This window comes from Populus nigra, chromosome 1, assembly GCF_951802175.1.
Source record: "Populus nigra chromosome 1, ddPopNigr1.1, whole genome shotgun sequence".
Lineage (NCBI taxonomy): Eukaryota > Viridiplantae > Streptophyta > Magnoliopsida > Malpighiales > Salicaceae > Populus > Populus nigra.
In genome coordinates this window covers 9,613,985-9,641,431 of record NC_084852.1, presented here as the reverse complement: position 1 = coordinate 9,641,431, position 27,447 = coordinate 9,613,985, and the positions used below count along the sequence as shown (strand labels likewise).

At 30.1% G+C, this 27,447-nt stretch overlaps 1 protein-coding gene across 3 annotated transcripts; it reads right to left on the bottom strand.

The window, feature by feature from the left end:
• Window positions 1-7,615: 7,615 nt before the first annotated feature.
• On the bottom strand, window positions 7,616-11,492 carry LOC133691154 (BES1/BZR1 homolog protein 4). Of its 3 annotated transcripts, XR_009841615.1 has the most exons (4): window positions 10,829-11,487; window positions 8,089-8,855; window positions 7,925-8,017; window positions 7,616-7,849 (listed from the first exon to the last, which is right to left on the bottom strand). XR_009841615.1 is itself a non-coding variant. In XM_062111522.1 (3 exons), exons 1-3 carry the CDS (start codon window positions 11,042-11,044, stop codon window positions 8,014-8,016), a joined length of 987 nt encoding a protein of 328 aa, XP_061967506.1. In that variant the 5' UTR covers window positions 11,045-11,487; the 3' UTR covers window positions 7,616-8,013. The 3 variants fall into 3 exon arrangements, 2 of the variants coding, with proteins under 2 accessions (XP_061967506.1, XP_061967515.1); XM_062111522.1 differs by having other exon boundaries at window positions 7,616-8,017; XM_062111531.1 differs by having other exon boundaries at window positions 7,616-8,855; window positions 10,829-11,492.
• Between the last annotated feature and the right edge of the window lie 15,955 nt (window positions 11,493-27,447).

Sequence of the window (27,447 nt, the reverse complement as noted above, 5' to 3'; positions counted from 1 at the left end):
AATCTAGCTAATTCTTAATGCAATAGAAGGAAACGATTGTGTTATGGATGGATTTTCATGTATAATAAAAAGTTTTAATCAATAAATAAAAATATATTTTTCATGCTTTATAAAATGAAATAAAAGAATTTATGAATTGATAAATAAATAAAAATTGTTAACACTAGTTAAAAACTAAAGTGGAAACTAGAAAGCTAATATTCATAGTTGACGTAAAAGATAGATGCACATATAATATTTTATATTGATTTTTATTTTATGCATTTTCATTTATTTCATCTTAGAGGCTAATTTTCATTTATTTTATAAAAATATCATATAAAGACAATTAATTTATAGTAATATAAAACAAAACAAATTATAGACAAATTAAATTAATCTTTTTAGAACATCATGAAACTAAAAAAAATGTAAATAAATCGATCACTATTTAAAAAAATAAAGCTAAATAAAGCAATTTAAAAAATAAGAGAAAGGTTAGCCCTTAATGAGCCTGAAAGGCTAGGTCCACGTACTTGATCTCTAATGAAAAATCCTGGGCAGAAAGTCTAGGCTTGCACTTGGAATTTTTTTTTCTAAGAAGTGGACAACATGCTCCAATTGTTTTTCAATAATCGAGTAACACATCGCTTGTTGGTAAATTATCTAATTATCTCTCATAACCAAAAAATCAGGTCCAAGCTTTTGAACCCAAAACCTAATTTTTAGATTGTTTTCACATGAAAAAAACCTTAAAAACACCATATGAACCTAAAAACACCATATGAACCTCAAAAAGCCAATTGCCAATCCCAAAAAAACCCAAAATCATTATAAAAAAAATGAAAATCAAACAAATGTAAAAACTTAATCAAACCCTAATTTAGTTTTCTGGCATGTTCATAGAGAAACATCACCCATATTGCACCACTTTCGAGAAAAAAAGTTGTTGACACAAATCTCGACCTTTTTTATTGCTGGAATATTGCTATTCAATCATTTTTTCTCTCCTAAAAACTTTTCAGTGATCATCACCAGAAAATTGGTGAATACAAACAGAAACATTGACAGATTTTTTCGTTGATATTTTGTTGTTATATTTATTGACCAAATTTTTCTTCCATCACTAACCCCATCGGTAAATACCAATGAAAATATATCATCAGTGTATATCGAGGGAATCGCAATCGGAATAGAAGGAATAAAAAAATCCAAACAATGCAATGACATGTAAGTTTTTACAGATGTAGTTATCGGTAGAATTACAGTGGAATTTAAACAGGCAAACCATACAGTGATATAGTATTAATACCGATAGAATGGCCGATGGAGTCACCGTCGATAAATCTATCGGTAATATTTAATATATGACTTGCTGCTCAAACCTCCTCTCCCCCTCCCCCCCATTTCTACTTTTTCCTTGTAAAATTTCTATGCAACAAAACAACTTCCCTCAATCTCAACACAACTCAACCTCCCATAACTTTTTGAGTCACAATAAAACTTTATTTGTCAGCATCCGTGTTCTGATTAAACTTTTATTGAGGATTTTCCACCTTAAGCAAGCAAATCTATCTTTTTTTTTTTAATTTGAACAAAATTTTAAAATGTTAATTTTTTTTTGCATATTTTGTAGTATATGTATTTTGTTTGGGTGTTTACTTGTTTTATTGTTTTTTTCTCTAGCAAACTTGTTTTATGGATTTATTATTTGTACATGTTATGGTTTGTTTTAGATTTTGTAAAATTATATTTGTTTGTAAATTGTTGAAACTTATGTCGAATTACCGACTTAGGTGTTTTGTGGTGAAATAAATAATGGCTTGTTTAACGGGTTTGTTTTAGATTTTGTTAATTTTATTTTCGAGTTGTAATTTCTGTTAATGTGTATAAATTTATATCTACGTAAAAAATTCATAATGAATTAAGAGAATTATTAAAATATGTTGAATAATCTTGAGTGAAACCAATATTTTTGCAAATTTATTTAGTTAACGTAGTTAATTAATATATGTTGTCATCATTATTTGATATAGGTTCAATAGAAGATGTGTAAAAATATCTAATCAGAGTATTACGTGTCCATGCAAGATGTGTAAAAATAAAAAGTTTCTCGATCCATATATTGTAACGATGCATCTTTTACAAAAAAAAGGTTTATAGAGGAATATTTGTGGTGGTATGCACACGGAAAACCATTTGTTTCTTACGAGACCATGATAGAAATGATGGTTATGTCAACTTTTAGTGCTGACAACGTGCAAGTTGAAGATGACAATAGTAATCCTTATAGAACAATGACTTTCCCTCTTCGCTTTCAACATTTATGGATTGAAAATTAAAAAAAAAATACAGTTTGGTACTAAAATGTGAATCTCTAAATTAATAGGGACTAGATGATAGGAAATTTGAAACTTTAGGGGTTGAACCGCACCAAAATCTAAATGGGGCATGCATTTAATTCAAGAAGAAAAATTCTTTGTGAATACAAAGAACAACAAATAAAAAATTTTCAGATAATCCAATTGAAAAAAAAATGAAGGACAAAACAATGGAGGTAGATTGCAAATAAAAAATTAAATCCTAATTTTCATTTAAATAAATTTCAAAGGATAAAAATGAAAAAACATTAGCTCGAAAAAATGATAAAAAAAACCAAATCTATCACGGGTGAATCTTCTAGAGCTGGATTAATTTTCCAAATTTGTAACCTATAAAATCCTAGACATGGGCTTAACCAAGAAGTTCAAATCCAAACTAATTTAATGTTGAAGGATGAAATTGAGTAAAAACAAATACCAACCTAAACAATTTGGCAAAACAAAAAAAATAACAATAAAAAGAATGAGGGATAAAATATGATAGGAAAAAAAAAATAAAGGGTGAAATCTAAAAGAAATTCAATTCTAAAAAGTATCTCAAATTATATAAATAATAATAAAAAGAATGAACACCAAATTCGACACATGAAAAAAATTAAATGATGATAAAATTAAAAAAAAATACCATTTGGATAAATTATTTAAAATAAAACGAATATTAGCCAAAAGACCAAGGACTAAATAAAAAAGACTCGAATTATATAAATAGCAATTAGAAGAATAAGGACCAAATTTGACAAATGAAAAAATTGAATAAGGATGAAATTGAAATAAATTTATTTTCATAAATTATTTCAAATAATACAAATATTAACCAAAAAACCAGGGACTAAATCAAAAAGCAAGAGAAGTTAAAAGGCTGATTAGAAAAATTACAAGGCAGGTGTAAACATCAAAGAATAGAGAGAAAAAGAAGAAGAAGAAAAAGAAATGGTTGCTAGAGCCAAACCGGAGATCCGTTTGGTGTATACACAGTGGGTACATGGAGGAAACACCGAGAAGAATCAAAAGTTGTCCTAGAACAGTGTTTTTTGCCACCAAAATCATCCACATGTATTTTTTAAAAATGATATAGCGGCTAACACATCAACAATTTTTTTTAATGCTTTTAATCTATCAAAAGATCAAAATGCCCCTAACTTTACCCAATAGCAATGAAAAAACAAAAATTACAATGACAGAAATACCCTCACAACCAGACATAAAAAATTGAACTTCAAGGATAAGTATTTATTTTTACTATGCTTGTCAAATAAAAAAGATGAAAAACCCCTCATTGTCAATTAATTGTGTTTTTTTTATCTATAAAGGCAAATTGATTATTTTGTTGTGTACATTTAATATAAAAGTACAAATATAACCCACTATAGCATCCAAGAATTTCTAACCTCTGAAGGTATTAATATTATTTTATTGTGTATTCAAAAAGAAAAATATTTGTCTTGCCCTCGGCAATTTGAAAATGCCGAAATTATCTTATTGCACACACAATCAAACCCTTATCCGTTAGCATATGAGTTTTTTTAAAAAGAGTAATTAATATGGTAAAAACATTAGTGGTAGGGTCATAGTGTTTTAACTATCCTTATCTTTTTTTTAAAAAAAAAGAAAATTCTAATTCTAATGTTTCCTCAACTGCTTTGCCTTGGATTGAAGGGTTTTCGGATTGATTGCATCTGAAATTCAGGAACACCTCGGGACTCTATTTTATACATATGAATTATGAGTCTGAATTTCACTGAATATTAGACCCAAAGTTTTCTCAATTGGTTTGCATTAGATTGAGGGATTTTGAGATTGGATGCACCTTTGCTGAGTGCATGTCCGCCCATCTCCATGGCTAAGAGTTCTGACTGTCAGAAGCAGCTTGTCCATAAAGTGAGGAATAGCTGAGATGAGAATCTAATGATGCACGTCTTGAGGGAAAATGAGGGTAAAAGAAGCTGGTTTAGCAATGTTAAGGTTAAGGAGAGGGGGCATCAGTTGAGGACAAGGTAACAGATTATTGTCAAAGGTGGTCGTGTTCTATATATGTGAGCTATGGATCTGCGCCATTGCAGGATAATAATCATGTCAAATAAATTAAATGGGTCAAATAAAGAGTGATGTGAGTTGAATTAGTGTGAATGGTTCTTGCCATAATTTTTTCTCCAAAAACAAAAAACAGAATGGAGTAAAAGGAACCAACCCCAACCAGTAAAGTATAGATTCTTGCTCCATGTTTGTTATTTGAATATTGAGAGTTCACGTGAATCTTTCTGCCGATTAAATGTCACACGTAAATAATATTATTGTTGTTGTTATTATTATTATTAAAAAAAAACTAGAAGGGCTCTTGATTATACTGTTATTATGTACTTTCTCATATATTATTGTGGATTGAAATAGATTTTTTATTTTTAATTTGATCTTCCAACATTTATTTTACACAATTACTTCATTTTGAGATCAAATTAGCATCTTGTTACATTTTTTTTTGGAAAAGAGGGTTGAATTGAAAAAAAAAGATAAAATAGACAGTGACTTTGAAATTTATTTAAAAAACATGTTTTAGTCTCTCATCATTTTTATCTATCACATGACTGGTCCCTTTGATTTTAAAAAATTTAATTTTGTTACCAAACTTTATTTTCTTTATTTTTCAATCATTTTTTCATGGGAAGAGAGAAAGGGGCTCATTAGATTCCAATGTAAAAAGAAAAAGTTGACGTAACGACGATTCCAACTACCAAAATAATTGATTTTGTGACAAATAGTTCCATGTGATGAAAGAAGTTCAAATAAGATGGTTTTTTTTTTCTTTTTACCTTGAAAGAGCCTAAAAAAACATATTTGAGCTCAAGAAGATTTGTTGTTCAGGTTGATTTTGGATTTTGAGATAGTTTTTTACATTTTCTAGAGGTCATGGATTGGTTTGACAAGGTTCTTAAAGTGTTTTCTAGATGTTTTGGATTGAAAATAAATTAAAAATGAGTTTTCAAAAAAAAAATCAGGAACCTTGTTTTTTCAATCACTATAGAGAGCTCTAGATAACGCGTTATTTATTTTTTTTCAAAATAAATTGAAGCGAACAACATGTCGTCCACTCCATTAACTATAAAAAAATAAAGGTCCGCACACGAGCCTTTTTTTCATAGATCAAGTGTTTCGTCTAACTTAACAGCTCCTAACCTCATTCTTATCTTTTTTTAAAAAAAAAAATTAATATTTTATGTCTTTTTAAAAATAATTTTAAGTTTATATTTTCATTAATGCTCATTCTTTGTGATTTTGTTTTTTAAAATAAAAATTATTTTTTAATTATATTGGATGTGTTTAATCTTTGAAGAGGTTAATATAATTCATCTATGATTTTTTTATATTTATATATATTAAATTTATTTGTTAAAAAAATATTTATTTTTTTACAATATTTTAAATACTTTTTTTTTCTTTTTTTTCAATAAATTTTATATGCATGTCCATTTCTGTTACAAATTAATTTTAATAAACACAACCGCGTAAATGACCCTTGTTGCGATATTAAATATCATGATCTATATTTTACTCTTAATTTTTCTAATTTTGTTTTTCTTTATCGTTAATGATTTTTTTAATTTATTTATACAATGGTTCTTGATTTATTTAATTAGATGCGTGTATAAGGTTTTTTATTACATTTAGAAAAACAAATTTATGTAAAACAACACGATGAAAAATTTTATATATTCATTTTTTTCATTTACTAATGTTTTCAATTTGATTCTTATTCTTTTAATTTTTTAATTTTTTTCCTTAACCTTTTTATAAAATTTTTATTGTTTATAATTTCACCCTTCAAACCAAATTTATAGTGTTTTTTGTTTCATTTTGTCCCTCATTTTTTTGATTTTTTTTGCTTTATATTTTTAATCTTTTTATTTTGGCTTTTATTATTTTGGATTTTTTTTAATTTTATCATTCAATATTTTATTTTCTAGGAATTAATTTTCATGATTTTGTCATATATAATGCTTCTAGTATAATAAACTGTAGTTTAAAAAGCTAATAAGGGTTAATAATTTTTTAATCTTATTTTATTTCCTAATATTACTATTCGACGTTGTTTTTTTAGTCATCTCCCAAACTTTTTTTTCATGTTAAAAATTTTTGGTCCAGCATGCAGCACTACCCTAGCCACCAATCTAATTACTGTTGCAGTAAAGGTATTTCTATGTTTTTTTTTTTTTGATAAACCTCGTTTTACCCTGGAATTCATCGCGGCGCTACTTTCAAATTATAGCTGCAATCTTCTTGAGTAAAACTTCTTTTTTGGTCCATGCATAGCCTCTTGATTGTTTTCAGGAAATAATCTATTGACTACAGTCCTCAAGGATGGGACTGTTGCGTTGTTCATCAAGTATGAGTGATATACTTAGCTTTCTGAGCACACGCTCTTCCCATCTCATAAATTCTTATCTTTTGTTCCTTAACTTCCTTCTGCTTATGTCGATCTTCATGTTCTGTAATTCTCTTTGCAGATCTCCAGATGGTATTTGATTTTTTTAAAAGGAGGCCGCCGCCGCCGCAGCTGCTGCTGCTACTTTAGAAGGAAATCAATATTAATGTTCTGATCAACAACGCTGGTGCATTTGTTGGATGCTCACTTGAAAGGAGTATACTTGCAACTGTACAATTTCCACATTATAATTCATCGCTGATGAACACAGCGTTTGCGATTGTAGGTAAGAGGTCTCACTGTCTCTCTCACTATCGCCCGCACACACACAAACGCACTGAGCCATTTTCCATCACCAACATGCTTAGGTGGAGGACATCAAAACCTGAATCAATTCCGTAGTTTTTGGAGACAAGAACTGATGGTCTAACCAACGTGATAAGGCAAAGAATGGACTCGTAAAAGACTTGATTGAAAACTTTGAAAAATTGTTAAAGCGAAGTGGCCAAGCCAAGCCCATCTTTGTGGTTGTTGCACACTCCTTGTCAACGAAAACTCCTGGTCAGATATCATACGTGGCACCACACGAACAGGGCTGGTCAAAAGATATTCGATACATTCAAAAAGACATAACATTTGGCCATTCTAATTTCTTGATTTCAGGTGGCAAGCTAGTAATGATCTGGTCCGAGACAGTCATCATTTTCTATAAAGTGGTTTCTTGATGATAGCTCACCCACTCTCTACTTGCAATAATAGGATTGAATTTACCCTTCTGTCATCTATTGAAAAGAAATCTTTTCTTCATGAAAGCGCAACAAGGGTAATGAAGAAAAGCTAAAACGGAAGTGAAAATGATAATATGAACAATACAAATGCCAAAGAATACACAAAAAGCATTGAATTACAATTCCATTCACTTGAGTCACTGAGCATTACTCTTCAATGGCAAACCAGAAACTGAAGGAAGACGACCGGTTGAAGCAGTTCTTCCAATAGAATTTAGAGTGAAACTAACCAAGTGAAAGGGTGAAACCACGTCTCACTTTGAAGCACTATCTCTATGTGTTATCTAGAAATAAGTTAAAGCAAACAGTGAAAAATAAATAAACAAGCAGAGAGCAGCAACGGCTAATTAATTACTCACCAAGATCCCTTATACAACTCAGTAGTAAAAACACAGAATGAGAGTTCATGCAAGGAAGCTCACTCGGGAATTTTCATTTTTGCAATTGTTTATCTGCATTTCAACAAGATTCAAGTAAACAACAGTAGAATTGATCTATTTAATCAAATATCATGCCAGCTCACCTGGTTCTTGAGTTCCCAAGCGTAAGCTCTAGATCGTCTGATCCACATTCTTCATGGATCCTCTCTCCTTCCCATGGCTTCACTAGACCAGTAGCATTACATCGAAATGCAAACTCATCTGAAACCTCGGCCATGGGAATATCAGCTGTATGATCAGAGCCAGCTGCGATGGCAGGTGAACATGTACCACTTTGACCTGGAGTCCACATGCGCGATCCACCATTGGATCCACCACCAGCTAAAGCCTCTTCCTTGAAGCCAAATGGGTTGGAGGCAACTAGGCTGAATGTGGGAGATGTTGGACCGCCTTGTGGTATTCGAATCCCCCTAAACCATTCTGGATCGGGAACAATTTGGCGGCCAGGACTCGGTGGAGTTGAAGATGGCAAGAAGGAGTAGTGCTGCCCACCCCAGCCTGGGCGGATAGATTGGTCTTCCCAGTCAGCTTTTATTCGAGCAGTTCGAGCAGTGGGAGAGCTCAAAGGAGGAGTAACAGGAGCACTTATGGAGCCACCATGGATGTATAGATGAGGAAACTTGGAGGAGGAAGCTGATGAAGATGCCGATGAGAGGTTTTTGAGCCATGGTATGAGGGAATTGCAATCCATATTGGCATTAGCAGCGTATGAGGATGAAGCTGGACTGGGAAAGGAAGAGGATCCAGGACTTGGGTTGTAGGAAGCACAAGGGCTAGGGTGGTACGAGGAGCATGGACTTGTTGTTGCAGAAACACCAAGAATGTCCATGCGTTCTACAGGTTTGCATCCCTAAAGAAAGAAAAAAACGATGAAACCAGGGGCTTGGAAAAAACATTAACGAAGTCATAAAAAGTTCACCACAGATCACTTGACGAAGTGATAATGGTAAGGCTATTGCAAAGAATATGCCAAACAATAACAAAAACAAGTAACATTATTTTGATGAAAAATTATATTTTTCCAGCCTTACAAGCATATCCTCGGTGCATGCCAATATCCAAATTAAGAACAGCGCCTAAAGTTTCAACCATACTAGTAACAGGGACGAGTCAGTTTCCAATGCCATTTGACAAAGCACTGTCAGGATGCAAAGATAGGAGCTCTAACACGTGTCTACAACTGAAGAAGGCTTTATAAAATGACCAGAGCAGCTGGAAATTTTGGCATGGAATTGGAAGTGAATTTAGAGAAATAAGCCAGCAAGTTTACGTATAGATAAACAATTAAAACCTAACAGTGGATGAAGGTTAAATATCCACATTTTTAAAAATTTAACAAATTCACTTCCGCAGGTCATTTCTTCACAAGATACAGATACTACTCTCAACAATCACCATAAATTTCCTCTATAATCCACTACTGCATCCTTCCCAATGCTTCATTCCTCTAGATTATGTCATATAGATGGGGAGACAATTTTGCCGTCTTTTTTCCCCTGGACTTACCCACCTACATCTGGATGAATGAGTTTCAGCTCAGGAAATACCATTATTCTTGTATTTCTTGTTAAAGAATTATATAAATTATATTTGAAGATATTATCTAATAGGTTTTCATTTTAAAAGGAGATCACCTGACAATCTTTAACATTCCTTAAAACGACCCGCATACCCAACAAGACAAGTATTTTGACAATCTCCAAGCCCAACAGACATTATTTACTAGACTGACGTAAATTTATTCTCAACTTGATGAACAGTAATTGAACTCCAGTGGAACTCCACAAAAGAAGCAGCAACACTATCACCAGCAGAAACACCTCCCAAATGGGAAACTGAACAGAACTGAAAAAAGGGTCTGCATTTCTACTGGCAAGGAACTAAAAGCAGCTCAACCAAATCTATGAAAGAGAGCCCCAGACCCCTACAGTCAAGATGACCCTTTACCACCCATCCACATGCTACGGCTCTCATGTTGTTTTCAAGGGCATTTTGGTCTTCTTAGGAAGTCTGTGCTGCTGCTCCATGTTCTCTCTAACAGACCAAAGTGAGTCTTAAAGTTGGTTGGCAAAAGAAGGAAAGAAGAAAGAAAAGAGAGAATCTTGTGGTTCACGCGAGAAAGCAAAAACACTGACATCACCCAGACTAAAAAAGGAAACAAGATCGCTAAAGCAGTGCTGACCGGATCTAACGTACGCCGGTGAACACCGCACTCATAAAAAAAGCAGCCAATAAAATACAAGGCTGACGATCTAACGTGCGCTGGAGATAAACCCCAGAAAGGCGATACAAAAAAATCAGCAAACGAATCTAACCCCACTGATCACACCAGCTTTAGAGAGAAGAAAAATACCTCAGTAACGCCACCGCTACGGCAACAGAAACCGGCGCACGTTAGCATGCAATGTCAAGCTTATGTTAATATGCGCCACAACTAGCCCCACCCAGTTAACACCTAAAGTAACCACTGCCAAGCTAGCTTAAGCAAAATTGAGCAATAATCATGAAATGCAGGAGCTGGGTTCATAGTATTTTTGTGGTTTCCAACGCTTATTGTGATAACAGAGTCATGAATGATTCTAAAATGCACAGAGAGGACAGTAATGCGATTAAACAGACAAAACTAATCAAACTAGAAGTAACCCAGAATTCATGTTCAAGTAATAAGAAAATTAATCACTTCTCTTTTTTTGTTTCTTCATTAAACGAAATTAAAACACGAAAACTGTTACTTTTTCAAGTTTTGGCTACCTAAAAGCCTAAAACCAAAGTTAAGCAGAAATGAAATACAGATGGTGAATAAACGAGTAAAAAGAAAAGTACCTTACGGAAAGTAGTGCCATCGGGCTCGACGGTCCAGCCAGCCTCATTGCAGAGGGCTTTAAGGACTTCATTATTGTCACAATGTTTTGGAAGCTTGTAGTTGCCATACATTCTTAGCCCAGAAAATATCTTTGCTGCAATGGCTCTTCTTCTCCTTTCTCTTCTCTTGTTGTTCTCTCTTTCTTTCCATGTTGGTAGTCTCGTACCTGAAGTCATACTTCTAGTCTATAACAAAATTGATCTACGAAGTGACTGGATTAGCAAGAAAGGAGCAAGATTCTATATGGGCGGTACTTGGAAGACTCAGTAAAACTGAGTTTAAATTTTCGGACTAAAATTTTGTTGTGGAAGTCTGGTTTTTTATTAAAAAAGTGTGTTCAATGAGGACTGGAATAAGTAGATAATGATAAGAAATCAATGAAAGCTGCAATTTTTTAGGGACCTAAAAACGAAAGAAACCTGTTATGGCTTGAACGAGAGCAATTGGAATTGGTAAAGGGTAACTGGTCAGATCAGATCCATTTGAATATAGATTTTAGAAGGTGGCCATGAAACTGGAGGTGATGTTTTTTTGGTTGAACCCGGGAAGAAGCAAAACCTGAAGAAATCATCAGGAGAACTGTCAGCTAAATATGTTGGAGCTGGGTGCTTTCCACTATTAGTCCTTGTTGATGTTTTATCTACGAATTTGCCACTGACATTGGATGGAATTTTCTGAATAGATATAGTTCTTCAAATTGTATAGCAAGACCATATAAATATTCTCTCAGGTCAATAAAATAAACTGAAAAAAAATCAATAAAAATAAAAGTATTAATATTCAAAAAACCCAGGTAATTTATTAGGTTTTTTAAAACACATATATATAGTGAAAATGATAAATTTAAAATTTTTCAAGAATTTTAAAATTTCGTTAGACAGATTTAGAGTTATTTAGAGTTTATATAAAGATTACCTAAAAAGCAAATGTTCTTTTCAGCTTTAAATAATTTATTCAATGCTAGTTATTACAAACTATAAGTTGTTCAAATGTCCGATTGGGTTTCTCGAAACACATTCACGTAACGAGAACAATAAAATTAAATTTTTTTAGGAGTCCCAAGGATTTCATAAAACAGATTTAAAGTTGTTCAGGGTTTATAAGAAAATTATCTGAAGAGCATTTCTTTTCGATTTTGAATAATTTCTTTAAGGCTGGTTGTTGCAAACCACAAGTTGTCCAAGTGTCTGAAATTTAACGATAATCCACACGAACCACCAATGAGAAATCTCCTAAAAAAAAAGGGATTTCTAAACCTTAGAGTGACCACTTTTTTTTAAGTGTTTTTGTATTGTACTCTACTTACTTTCTTTTAGAAAATAAGAAACATGACATTCTATTTATAGAAAAATTTAAAAAAATTATAAATAACAAAAAATTAATTTTTCCCTTAAATAATATTACACATATTATTTTAGAATAATTTTAGAAAATTATTTAATCAAGTCCTTACTTGATTTTTTATATATTTACATTGTAATCCCCTGTATTAATTACATTTCAGTTCTTAATTTTTAAAATTTATTTACAATCAAATCATACTTGATTAACCAATGTATGATTTATTAGGTTTTCTAATAAGTTAGCTCAAATATAAATCATAATCCTAAGTAAAATTAAATTAAATAAATGCAACAATTTAATTTATTATCAATTCAAAATTTGATTGACTTATATTTAAATATCAAGTAAAATGTTTAATAACCTATCATGATTCTCTAAATATTTAGAAAGTTATAAGTGATTTGACTTAACATTTCAGTGATTAGTTTCTTAGTGTAATCATTATCCTTTCATTAATATGTTTTGATTTAGATATTATAGTATAGAGTGTGTCTGTTTTGTTAAATCGTTTTAATTCTTAACATTATAGTAATTAATTATTTGAATAAGATTTTAAAACTCTTTTCAAAATTTATTTCATCTTGATTAAGAATTTCACAATTAATACTATTTGAGAATATAATGAATATTTTTTTTAATTCACCTAAAGTGATAAATCATCTCTCCATTACTCAAATATCTTCATATAGTTTATGTTATACCCAATATATATCTGTTTGTTACCCTTAATTAGGATAACATTTAGTCAAGATCAAAGCATAACACTTTCTATATAGAATTTTTTTACAGGTTAAATTAGTGTTTATGTTATATGATAAGCACGTGCATATTAGTTTTAAGTATCCCTCATATCTCAGTTTATAAAAGTATTTACTTCTTTTCATAAAAAAAAAACATAATATGTATTAATTTTAACAGCTCTAATTAATGTTTAGTCTTAATAAAACATTGACAAAAAACATTTAGAAATTACACTTTACTCTATGAACTTTATTTTTACTCTTCATTTATTAATAAAACATTAAATTAATTAATTTAATATAATTAAATATTAAAGATAAAGAAAGATTTTATCCATAATAGATATATTTTATATGAATAAAATCAATATTACGTGTACCCAACTAATTGACTACAATGTATATTTTTCTATATATATCCTATAATATTTTTTTGGAAAGAATTATAAGTTTTTTATTATTTCTTGTTAATAATTTTTAATAATTTATTTCTTTTTTTTTCTTATAGACGTTTTAAAGTTCACAACACCCTAAATTTTAAAATTATTTCTCTTTTATATCATATATCATTGATATATGATGCATAATTTAATGTAATTTTGTTATGAAAATTTTAGATGTGACTATAATATTAATAAAATACATTAATGGCCATGAGAAATAAATCCAACCTTAGATTTTATTTTCTTGATAAATCAGGTTAAAAAACCTCATCTTTGGTTATCTATAAAGAAAAATAAAAAACAAAAATAAGAAAAGAAAAAGGTGACATAAACCTTTTGTGAGGAAAATAACTACCAATTTAAATAATTAAAGAAAGCAACATAAATCTTTAATGAGAAAAATAATTAAATAAAATAACAGTCTAAATAATTAAAATACATTTCAAGACCTTATAACATTAAACACCCACATATACCAGTGATGTTTCGAAGGGGCATATTTGACATTTAAGAATGTCAACGGACAAGTCCAACACGCTAACGGTTACCTAGTCCACTCAAGCCTGACCAACAGCCATGATTATCGCCACGTGGCGATGTCATCGTTGTTATTCAGTAACCGTCTCTGTCTAAGCCGTCCAATGAGAGGCTACACGGCTTTCGCACGTGTCAGTAATCGGTGCACCTGTCAAGACCTCACCCCTTGTCCCTTGGTAGAGGAGGTTAATCTTGGTGTGCATGCGCCTACATTAGAAGATGATGCGGATGCGCACCTCGCTGTTCACGTGACAAGATGAGCAATGGCGTGATCAAAGTGGGGCCCTATTGTATAAAAATTGTTGAACGACGCGCATAAAAAGAAGAATGAAAATGAGTTGCCAATCACGTGTCTGCTGGGCTCTTCCTCAACAGTACAAAAATGTCACCTTGGTAATTAATAGATGGTGGTAAATAATTGCTTCAGCCATCAGCACACCTTCATTTATAGTTATCATTTTCGGTCCTGGGTTGATACGGCCAACTAATCAGATAATTAACTCATATTACCTTGAAAAAATTAATTAGGTTTTGAATCACATAATAATTTCAATTAATTCAAATTAACTTAAAATAATTAATTTTTAATATGTTATATAAAAAAAATTAGAAGACAATACATTTGAAAGTAAGCTATATCTAAATAATAAAGTTTAAAAATATATTTTATTCCACGTTGATAATTTTTTAAGTTGGAATATTTAAATTAAAAATATTTTTTTTATATATTAAAAAACAATAATTTTTTTTATGAATATAATATATATATATATATTAACAAGCTTTTAATTTTACATTAAAAAAATAAAAAAATAAATATTTATATAATAAACTTTGATATAAGATAATAATCAATAAAAATCGTGTGTACAAGGTTGGATCGACTAAGGAAAAAACCTTTAATTACTCTCCATACATGCGAGACAATACTTTTTTTTTCCTCCTTTAACTTGAACCCGATGCCCTTTTTGTCACATGAATATTTTCCTCTAATGCTCTTGATTTAAATTCTCACTTTGCTAGGAAAAATAGTGGCATAATTCCGCGTCGTAATGTTCGTGGGCATGCTGTAGAAAAATATTACCTTGCTACGCCTTCATGTAATTTTTCTGTTTATAAGGAAAATGTTCCCTCTTTGTTCCTTCCTCAGCAAATAGAGAAATGATACCTTGCAGTGCCTTTAATTCTTTTCTTCTTTGTAAGAAAAGGTTCAGTTTTTATTTTTTTAAAAAAAGGGTTTCTTGCGGGTTTTGTCGGGTCATCTAAGTTATGAGTTGAGCCGGCAGGTCGTATAGATCTTACCAGGCCAATTGCAAGTCTAATTTTTACCTTTTATAGACCTGGCCAAGATCCTAAGTGGCGGCGGGCAATGGCAGAGCTAGGATTTTTAAATGAGAGGATAAATTACTAATAGATATTTGATATTATATGCTATATAGACATGTTATAATAAGAAATTAATTTGAAATATATGTACCAACTTAAGTCAAGTAAAATTAATTTAAGAATACTTTTAAAATAAAAAAACTTACATTATAATTGTTCTATTCGAGATTTTATATTTTAAAACTACTTCATAATGATTTTATTTTTAATCTCATTAAAAATATCTTTCTCAATATATACAACAAACTTTCATTTATCTATTTCTAAATCTTCCAAGGACCGGAAAGTTCTTGACAACAATTTTATGCTGACATATGATATATAACATCTAAAATCATAGTTTAAAAGGATTGACACAAATTGATGTTATTCTTGCTGACTTGTTGTTTTATACAAGTAGATTAACCATAAATATTAAATGTTTTCTTTTTAATTTATTTATTATGTCTCTAATTTTTTTTAGTTGTCCTGTACTTCATTTTTAATCACTAGTAAATTCATCACTATCATTTTTATATAAAATTCATAGCAAAACACTTATCAATTCATCAAAACTCATTTCAATTAATATCCATTAGCATATAATATTACCCAAACACATATTAATTCAACGAACCCATAAATTATTATAAACCTCAACATTTTCAATAACTAATTATAAAGAAATAAAACTAAAATGAGATAATGAAACAAAAAAAAATGAAGAAAATTTTTCTAAAACATAAAGCATAAGATGTTATTTGCTTAACTAATTAATAGCTCAGTGCTTGAAGAGAAATTTTATAGAAAATAGAGACATGAACAATAATGAAAAAAAAGAGAGCTTAGATCAATTAGTAGCGAATAAAAAAAATTAACCCTGTAAAGCTATTATATTAATATTTTAATATAAAAAAATACTTTTTTAAAAAAAAATTAAGGAGCAATTGCATCCTCTTGTCCCGTTGCGGCTCCGCCACTACATACCAAACCTTTTGATGGAGAAGCAAATAAAAGAATTAAAAGCAGTTGAACATCAATATTGATTTCATAAAGGGGAACCAAGATTATTTCATGCAAAAATAAATCATATCAATCCTAGGTCTTATCTGGGATCGAGTGTTCTTTGTTTTAAGAAGAGACATTTCCATGTTTAAAGATACTCTCGATCTTCAATTGTAAAAGTTGATGCATCGATTGCAGTGGGCACAAAGTACATGGCTACCATTGAAAATACTGTTGTCGCTTATACAACTTTTGCAATACACGATTTAAAATTTGAAAAATCCCTATTATATTAATAATTTAATATAAAAAAATACTTTAAAAAAACAAAAAGAAAATTAAGGTGACAATTGTCCTCTCTTGCCCCATTATGGCTCTGCCCTGCCAGCGGGTCAACCCATTAGAGTAAACTGAGTTTGATAACTATGCTTTTATTAACAGGGTGTTTGGAAGTGCGATTATAATTATGTTTTTAAAATATGTTTTGTTTTTAAATGCATTAAAATAATTTATTTATTTTTTAAAAAATTATTTTCACATCAGCCTATTAAAACAATCTAAAAACATATAAAATCATATTTAAACAAAAAAAATATTTTTTTAGAAAATACGGTTTCAACCGCATTCCGAAACGCTATCTAAATTTTAAGATCATAACGATAAATTCTTACAACCAACAAGTTTAGAATTAAAGAGTACATTACCGTTTGAAATTATGATAGTAATTACTTCTCAAAGTATTTTTTTATTTGAAAATATATTAAAATATATTTTTTTAATTTTAAAATTTATTTCTTATACTAACATATCAAAACAATTTAAAATATATATTTTTTTATAAATATTTTTTAAACACAAAAACAAAAACACTACATATTTCTTCATCAGATATCTCATCATGGTTTATCCCATTCTTAAAGCAATAGAACTACTTACCAACAGAGAACCCCACCTGTATAGAATTCAAGAATCTTCCACCTTCAAAAGTTGTTGATATATATATATATATATATATATTGAATTAAAGTTGTTTACAGTCCAATCTAGAGCTTTATGATATTATGATGTTTGGGTAATAAGTACGTTCCGATCTTCCACTCCTCTTTCGCATCATAACAAAATCCATAGATGATTTAAATGGTGGGTTCCACCCTCATATTAATCAGATAGAAACACACAAAATCATCAAATATACGGTGATGATTTTCAAAATGGGTAAATTACAACAGCATCTCCGTTGTATCTTGAAATTACAAATACTACCCAAAAGTTTGAAGAAATGTTTTTTTTTCCTTAAAAAATAAGAACATATATAATACAAATATTTCATTTTATAGAGGAAATTATGCAGTATATTCTTATATTATGAGATGAGTTTCCAATCTGTGTTTTTATTTCTAACTGAGCTAATATTATCCTTGTAATTAATTGAGTTTCTAGTTTATCATTTTATGAGAAGTAGGTTTCGAAAAGGAAGAAAAATATTGTTTCGTGTGATTGTTTTTAAGCAATTATTTTATTTGTCATTTTCAATACTATATATCCATTAACGATGAGTAAAAAAATTGACAAATCAATTAAACTAAGAAAATAAAAAAATAATAATTAAAAAAATCAAATCATAAAAAAAATTAATTAAACCGATTAGAATATTTTAAAAAAAATTGATTCTGTTCAGTTTTGATTTCATAAGCCTGAAATCAAAAAACCAAACCAAACCGGTTTAGTTAAGAAAAAACCAAATCAAACGAACCGAAAAAACCTATTAGAAAGTTCAAAAAAATCCCAAAAAATATATTTTCAGTTTTTAATATAAAATAACAAAACTGAACCGAAACTGAATCGAATCGTAACCGGTTGGTTGGGTTTTGGTTTTTAACTTAAAATAATCAAACAGAAACCGGTCAGTTGAAACCAGTTTCGGTTTTTTTCTTATTATAAAATTTCAATTTGGTTGTTTTCATAAATAAAAACCAAACCGAATAAAAAATAATCACTCCTAATATCAAGCCATGTACACTAAAAAATTTGTTAATTTAGATAGAAAAATTTAATAAAAGAATACATTGGAAACTTCATTGTCTTATAAGAATAAAATAGGCTCAGTTAGCACTTGAGGTCTTAGCCTAATGGTAGTAGGGGCTTGTTCCCTTTCTCTACACTCGGATTTGAACCTCATTGTACATACCTGTCACCCTCACGGTGTCTTACATGCTCACTAGGTTTACAAGATGTTTAATGGACCGTGGGATTAGTTGTGGTGCGCGCAAGCTGGCCTGAACACCCACGTAAATTAAAAAAAAAAGGCTCATAAGTGCATATTAAAACCTTACTATAATATAAAGATAGAAAAGGTCATTTCTCCCATTTTATATCCATAATGCATCTACTAACAAAGTGAAGAATGTTAGACCAATGGGGGATGCTATTTTGGAAGAACTTGTTAGGTATACCACAAGTTGTACTCCCTCCTCTTGCATAAAATAGGATCTACTATGAAAAATTATTAATGGATACATCTTTGAGCATATTGAATAATATACAAAATAGGTTCTTGACATTTTATTCTCTTATATGATGGAGGTTTTTGTTGAATTTTTAAATTTGAAGGTTATTCTAATTTACCATTTCAAAGTATTTAAGAAACTACCATTTATAAACTAATTCAATCAAATGCCCAATTCATTGAGATGATTTGTGGGTTACTTGATTTACCCTTAGATTTATTTTTATTTTTTAAAAGTTATTTTTTTGACATAATTTAGTTTTAACTGTGCCAATCATATTTAACCAAGTTAATGGCATAAAGAATTTCAATAAAAACTAATCCAACTTTAGGCTCAAATAACGAGATTCTCAAATCAACATTTTATGTCAAATTAGATTTGACATTAATGCATGTAAATAAGCATTAATAAAACAATTCACTAATGATACTAAGTGTACGTTAAAGGCATATAATGCTGTAATTAAAGACTTAAATGAATCTAAATTGCTAGTTGTGATTAAAGCTCTTGAACCATCTTCTTCGCAAGATGATTTTGTTGGAGTAAAGTTCATTTTAAAATCTGATTATGTTGTCGTGATTAAATGGATGAATAAGTCATTTAATAGGCCATGGAGATTTCTTAAGCTCTTCATCCATGCATCTAGACTTTCTTCACATTTAGATTGCATTAAAATGCCAAAAAAGAGATGAAAAAAAGTGAATATACAAAATCTAAGAGTCAGCTCATAATTTGAGCTAAAAAAAATTGTGTTACGAGGGAGATCAAAGTTAGGCCATAAAGTCACAACTCTTACTCACATTTTATTTTGCAAATATCTAAACTTCGTAATAGCTTCTCAAAGAACACTTTTGGTTTTTTTTGTGTGCATTACTGTGTCATGATGTGTACAACGTTGAATGATAAATTTATCTCCTGAATGTGTTGAAAATAGATTTTGGTTATAGTAATAAAAATATGATTATGAAGTTTAAAAGTTGTCAGTTAGTATTATGGTTACTAGAAAACTTATAGTCCGTAAGAGTCTGGGTAAAAGACTAGTTGTGCAAGAGGAAAACACATCACCCTCAATGCATCCTATCTAAGGTAAGTTGTATTGTTGTTTGATTATTTTCTAGGTTGTGTTTCTATCAATTGATCTTTTTCTAAGGTATAAGGTAAATCTCTCTTTATGAGTAAGTTTTTGCATTATCGAGTTAAACCCTAACCATTATAAGGTTCAAATTTTAGCATCGCATTTATTTTATACTTTTATCTTTAATGCTTGAAGGTATACTTTACAGTGTAATTTTATACCCCAAGTATTAAAATCTACAGCTAAATCCTAATACTTAAGATATTAATTAAACAAAATAGTTATTGAAGGAATTTTAATAATTTGGCCAAAGCCTAACGGATAATCATAAACTAGTTATGATATCCATTTTGTATTTTTAAAATATGATAAAAAAATGATTTTAACTCGTTTTTTAGAAAATATGCATGAAAAGTTTTTAAGATTTGGTTGTATGCACTAAGACAAAATGCATATTTTTGTTTTCGGAAAGAAAAAATTAAATTATAATTTTTTTGAAAATTTTAGTTTCGGAGAGAACCAAGTATTTTTAATACCGATATTCATATCTTATAGTGTAAGTCTATAGCCTAATGTTATGCAAAATTATTGGAAAAACATGTGGGGGACCCACAATTTTTTTTAAAATGCCCTTTGAAAAATTTGGATATTATTATATTATTTTATTATTAAATATATATTGAGTTGGATCTAACCCAACCATTCAATTTAGGCTGAAACAAGTCCATCCTAACTTATGCAGGTTGGGCCGACTAGCGGCCCAACAATCTTTCTTTCTTTCTTTCTTTTATGTTATTGGGCCGAGACTGGAGCCCAAGCCCAGTCGGTTGGGTCGACAAGAGGCTCAATCTCTTATTTTATTTTGGGTTGGGCCGAAACGACTCCAGCATGGGCCAATATGGTTGCTAACACAGCCCAACGACCAAGTTAGGTATTTTACAAAATGTGATTCTTCACATTCTGCATGTCGAGAGGGGGTTTGAGGAGAAAAATAGAGAGAATGCTTGCTTGGTCGGAGGAGAAAAGTTGCTGACGACGTTCCTGATGGTGCTGGGAAATCCGAAATGTGGATGATGGTGGAAACGACAGTGGAGGGAGAAGGGAAAGGTTGACGAAAAACAAAAATAGGAAAGGGGCTGATTTTTCTCCAACTTTAGCCTTAGATTTCTTGACGCTTAATGTCTGGAATTCATCCTTATTTATAGGGGATGGAAGAGAGACACTTTATTTTTTTATCTGGGATATATATTGGCCCTTGATTCAACTGAGAAAGATCTCAAACATTGGTTCAAAGGTGCAATCATGATTTGTGAAAATTGGTTGTTAAAGACTAGTCAGGTTAGCCACTTTAGGGCGGCGTTGCGGTGGCAGTTGGCCGACGAGACCTATTTTGAGATGTAGTACAATGTCAGGTCATCATGGTGGTGTATGATTTGTTCGGTTTAGTGGAGAGAAGAAGCATTAAATGTCTCTAAAAAGCAGCCACCCGAGCTGCTTTTTGGGGTGAAAAGAAGAAAAAGATGGACGCATCGTCTGGTTATATATATATATATATATAAAGGCACCATTTTGGATTTAGGGTTTTAATTTAGGGTTTTGCCAAAGTTCAATTTAGTTCTTCAACTTTTAAATTTTTTCAGTTGTATCCTTAATTGACCTCAAAATTTTGATTTAATGCAATTTTGCCCTTGTCAAATTTCAACATCAGCCCTGAATTTTAGCGCCTTATGGTCATTGGCTTTGGATTTATGTAATTTTACCCTTAATTGATCATAAAACTTTCAATTTCACCCTTGTCATCAACCAAATTAAGTCCCTAAAGTTTGATGTCTTTTTTAAAAAGGTCTTTAGCTTCAAATTTCTTCAATGTAGCTCCCAATTGACCCTAAATTTTAATTTTCTTGCAATTTTACCCCTGATTTCAAGCAATTAACTTGATAAAAATTAAGTTTGGTTTTCTAAAATTCCAATCTTCTCAATTAAGCTCAAATTGGGTTTCCAAACTTATTTTTTCACCAATTAAGTTCCTAATAAAATTAATTTGACCCATTAAAAGTATAATTAAGTTCTTTCACATAATGACTCATGATTAAATCAAATTGGCTAATTAAAAATCTAATTATGCTTGTGGACTTAATTTTAATGCAGATTCTTTCAATATTCATTTAATTTGACCCTGAATCTGCATTGTTTTTCCAATATCGGGTACAACAGGGTTTGATTAGACTCCAAATTTTGTCCAAAAATTATGTAGTTCAGAAATTGAACTTGTTACATTATCCTATGGATTTGATAATGGTTCTTGGCATGTTTTTCGTTGCACTGTGTTGGTTATTTATTTGTGGTTAGCCTCTTTCCTTCCGCATTTGACGTGTGCCTTTGAGGGATTTTCCTGTTGCTTTTGAGAGTGCTTCTATTTATAATCTTGCAACAACAGTAGCATGTTATTCTTACCCATATACAGAGGAAATAATTTAAGGGCATATATATTCACCTCCCACCATGATAGAGTGAGAAGTCAGGGAAAACTTATTCAGGAAAATGATCTTCGAGCAATGCATACATACTAGAAATGTTCGTGTGAGCAAATGTTTTGCTGGTAACTTGAGAGAAAGCATGCCCCAACACTCGGTTGTTGAATTGTGAAGGGCGTAGTTCTTCTGAGATCAAAATAAGAGTTTTTATTTCAATGAGAAGAGTGTTAGAACTATGAAAAATAATGTTTATTTAATCTAAATAATTGAAATTAAAATGAGCAAACATGATTTTATCATATGTTTATTTCAATTATAGCTATTATTTATTTTATTAAACACGTGTGTTAAATTTTCAACTCATAATTAAAAAAATTTATGATAGTACTAAAAAACATGTTGACAATGCCTTTTTTTCATTGAAAAAAAAAACAACCTTTATCCCACAGCATTGCACGGGGAACTTCACTAGTATCTTCATATTTAATGCCATTCTCTAATCTATCTTTCCAATAAATATTTATATTTAAATGAATAAAATATCATCAAATGAGAAACTAAAAACCCCTATAATTTATATAAAAAAACTTGAAAAAAAATGAATTATCGTATTCTGTTAAATTTCATTGTTTTCATGCTTATTTCTTAATTTCTATAATCAAGTTTGGATTGAGTTTCTTATCAGAGAATATTTGATATAAGGATATTAAAGAATAATCCTATATTTAATAATTAGACCTGTAGGGATTAATTAGAAATTTGGCATAAAATATAAAGATAAGTTAGGTTTTAGAAGCATTTACATCTAAAAATTTAAGCTATTAGATAAGACCTCATTAATAATTTTATATTAATTCCTTAACATATTTTCTCAAATAAAAATATTTTAAATTTGAAATTTATACAAGTATATACCATCTTACTTTGAAATTATAATTTTTATTAGTAAAAATAAAAATAATAATATTCTAACTTGTGATTATTTAATTATAAAAAATATAATAAAAAATATAATATTCTAATTATCACAAATATAATACCGTGTTAAAAAATCATGCAAACCAAAAATTCTTTAACAATACTAGAAAAACGATCTCACATCGTATAAATAAGCAATATAATAATAATATATAAAATTGTTATCTTTGGAATAAAATCTAATCTCAATTATGTAATATAATATGGTATTAAAGGCTTAAAAAGGCCCAATAGCCCATAAAAAACCCTGTAATCTAAGTCACATTTTTTAATTCTATTTATCAGAATACTCTCTTAAATGCAGAAGCAATTGTAGCTCGCGCAATGATCTTGGAATTAATTTATCATTTGAAAGCTGTAAATGCCTTCAGTTTGTGGGCTGAAAGTAAGGGTTATTATTTTTTATTTGGTTTGGTTTTTATTAAAAAAAAATAATTAAGTCAAAATTATTTTTTAAAAAAACCGAAACTAGATTAAACTGACCGGTTTCGGTTTGGTTTGGTTCGGTTTTTTAGAAAAAAACCTATTCAAACCAGTTTAGCTTGGTTTTTTCGGTTTGGCTCAGTTTTTTCTATTTGACCTGGTTTTGTCGGTTTGGCTTGGTTTTGGCTCGGTTTTTCTGATTTGACTTGGTTTTTTTTTCAGTTTTTTTCGGGTTTTTTTATAAAACCGAAACCGAACCAATCCGGCCGGTTTTTTTAAAATTTTAATCGGTTTAATCAAATTTTTTTTACAGTTTAATTTTTTCAATTATTTTTTTTCCATTTAATCATTTTTTTTTCACCAGAAAGAGGTTCTATATTGGGCTTGTCTTTTGAATTCCATAGTTTTTCTGCTTCACATGTCAAAACAAATGGAAATAGAGCAGCTCATACATCATGGGAAAATTAGTTGATCTTCGTACCCCTCAACGAATCTAGGTGAAATATGTCTTTTGAATTTCGTAGTCCCTCTAGTTTAACTTTTTAGTCAAATTCGCCCTTCAACAATGAAATTAGATGTGACATGCCTTAAACTTCCTCTGCCTTCAAAACTTGTGTAAAATCTAACCCTCACAAGGAAACAAAACAAACAGATAGTAGAAGAGAGGCTTGCAAAATCGTCTTATCAACAATATAGAGTTGAAATGAAAGGTTTACTTCAACAATTATATTAAATATAAGCTACGATCAAACAAGATAAGATTGAAATAAAGGATTTCTTACAGTGATTGGATTTTCTGAATTTAAGTTTACTTATTTCAAGTGATGCAAATTATAGGAAAACAATTACCTTTACATATATATATATATATATATATATATATATATATATGGATTTCTTGCCAAATAAATGAAACCATTACCGTTTATTACACTCACAAATCTCCATTACTTCTGATGAAATAGTAAAAAATTCGAATTAGATCTGGAGTTTTTCAAGACTGCTTGATGGGGTGATGGGACCCGACCACTGCTTAATATAACAACTCTCCAATAATTAGTAAACGCAAAAAAAAAAAAAATGTAATGGAAATAAAAGGAGAATGAAGAATGCATTGTTGTTCTTATGGAGTCATATTTTGTATTGTGTAGTTGTGTTTAGTTTATTTGGTAATCCGAGATGTTTTATAACCTTGATTACGTGAAATTAATTATTCTGTGGAGAATTAAGTAATGATGAGGAATAATTACTTTTCTTCGTAGGCGTGTTGATTGATATATTTTGTTGTGTTATTTATAGAAAAGTTGGTACTCGCAAGTAATTTTAAAAAAATATTAATACCTTTTAAAGAAATATGTTGGAAAAAGATAATCATTGATAAAAAAAAAATTATTCAAGAGAGATACGACGTTGTACTAACTTTCTTGATAATTTGCAGTGGATTTAGATTCAGTTCCAAGATGGTTGGGATTTGACCTAGTCTAGAGCATATGTTTGGGCTGGTGTAGAGCGTATTTGGTAGTGTAGTTGCGGGTATTTTTTAAATAATTTTTCATGTTAAAATGTATGTCAACGATGTTTTTTTATTTTTTAAAAATTATTTTTGACATCAGCACATTAAAACGATCCAAAACATACAAACTATATTAAATTTTAACAAAATTTTTTTTTCTTCAAATTGGGCCGAGTCTAGAGCATGTGCTTGGGCTGGTGTAGTCGCTTAAGCTGGTGATGGACTAGTTGGCTGGAGAGCAATTAGAGAGTTGAACTGCATGATGTGCACGTGCACAATACTTCTTTTTCTATTTCCCCTTTCCTCCGTGTTAATTTAATTTCATCTCAGAGATGAACTAGAGAATTATATGAGAACTAGGGATTGAAGTGGAGGGAAGGAAAAATTGGTTGCCTCGTGTACTGTACGCGCTAACATGGGAGCCTTGTCCAGCCATCTTTAGACAGCATCATTGTCTCATCCTCGAATATGTTTTATTTTATAGTCCTACTTGATAAAATAATTGATAACAAGCACAAACTCCATCACAAAAAAGTATAAACTAAAACCATCTGCGTATCGATTTATATTGTTGATTTAATTCCTGAAAGATAAAAAAAATTAAATTATATAACATTTTTAGAAATACTTTTAATATTTTAAATTGTATGGGATTGATTTGATGTGACTCAATTGATTTGACTAATCTAAAGATAATATCATTAAATTTATTTAAAAATAAAATTCTTGAAAATTTTGCTCTTCATTAATATATATTTTTTCTTTAAACTAAAAGCTTTGATTTTGCTATTTTTTGTTGGATGTTATTACAACAAGATTGATGAAAATAGAGATTTGATGGTGTGTCTATGTTGAGAGATTGAAACCAAAAGAAAAGGAAGAGAGAATGGACACATCATGGTTGTTATGAAAATGAAAATAAAGTTGGGGTATATAGTTGAATAACTACATCATTGATTCATGCTAGATTATGAGTTTAATTTTTTTAATATAAAAAATATTTAGATGTTTTAATTATTTGTTTTGGTAAAACTAAATTTTAAATTATATAGAAATTGAGTTGACATGACTCGATTAACTTGACTGGTTTAAAAACAAATTGGATAGCGAGTAAAACAATAATTTAACTAAAAAAACCAAGTTTTTATATTTTTTTAATATTAAAAGAATAATACATTGAATGTATCATACCAAATTAGATCAATAATCCAAGTTGAATCAAGTAACTAAAAAAACCAAGTTTTTATATTTTTTTAATATTAAAAAAATAATATATTGAATGTATCATACCAAATTAGATCAATAATCCAAGTTGAATCAAGTAAAAATCAATATTAAAAAGGATAAGAGAGAAAAGTGATGACATAACATTAGCTTTACTAAAGTAATTTATCAGTGGCCTATGACTCCAGAGCTGAAGCATCATCCTTTTTGCTGTCTTTATTATCTTCAACAGCATTAAAGCCAAAAGGATCAATGTTTTCTTCCCTGACACTAACTTCAATCCTCTTTGAAATTCTAAGAACATTATGGATTTTTGGCCCGTATTCTCCTTTGCTCACGATCCTCTCCCTTTTCGAGCTCCACATGCATCTTCTGCTCCAATAAAACATAAAAATAGCTCACTCCAAGTAAAATTAATCATCTCTTAATAGAATATAACCTCAGTTTAACAGGACATGAGAAAATTATTTTGGAATACAAGAATCAATGAAAGCATCAACTTTTCCGTGTGGGAAATGCATGGAATATATATATATATATATATATAGAAGGTTTAGCAAGCCAGTGTTCGATAGGCACTTGTTAAAGAACGAGCTAGTGCTCTAAATTAGACGCTCATTAGTCGAACTCGAGTCCAAGAAATATTCTTTTTCATAAAGTAATTCGCAGTTCCCCGTACAACAGAAAGATCAACTTACATGGTCACAGCCTTCTGATGGCAGGAGATGGAGCTAGGCAAATGTCAGCATGGCATTTGGCATGAAACCAGAACCCACTAGAGCCATGATCAGAGTTAAATGAAGAACTTCTCACTGATTTAATTTCTTCACAGCTCTCTGAATTCAGTTGCTTCTCTATGTGAATATCCTACTGAGTTTTGATGCCAGATTTTTATATGCAATAGCTCCAACAAAAGGATACTTCAAATACTGTGGTATAGCCTGCCTGAAT

Coding starts and splice junctions, on each gene's coding strand:
- LOC133691154 (XM_062111531.1), bottom strand. CDS start 11,044: ATGACTTCAGGTACGAGACTACCAACATGGAAAGAAAGAGAGAACAAC. Junction 8,856..10,828: donor ATGGCACTACTTTCCGTAAG/GTACTTTTCTTT, acceptor TTCTTTCTTTAG/GGATGCAAACCTGTAGAACG.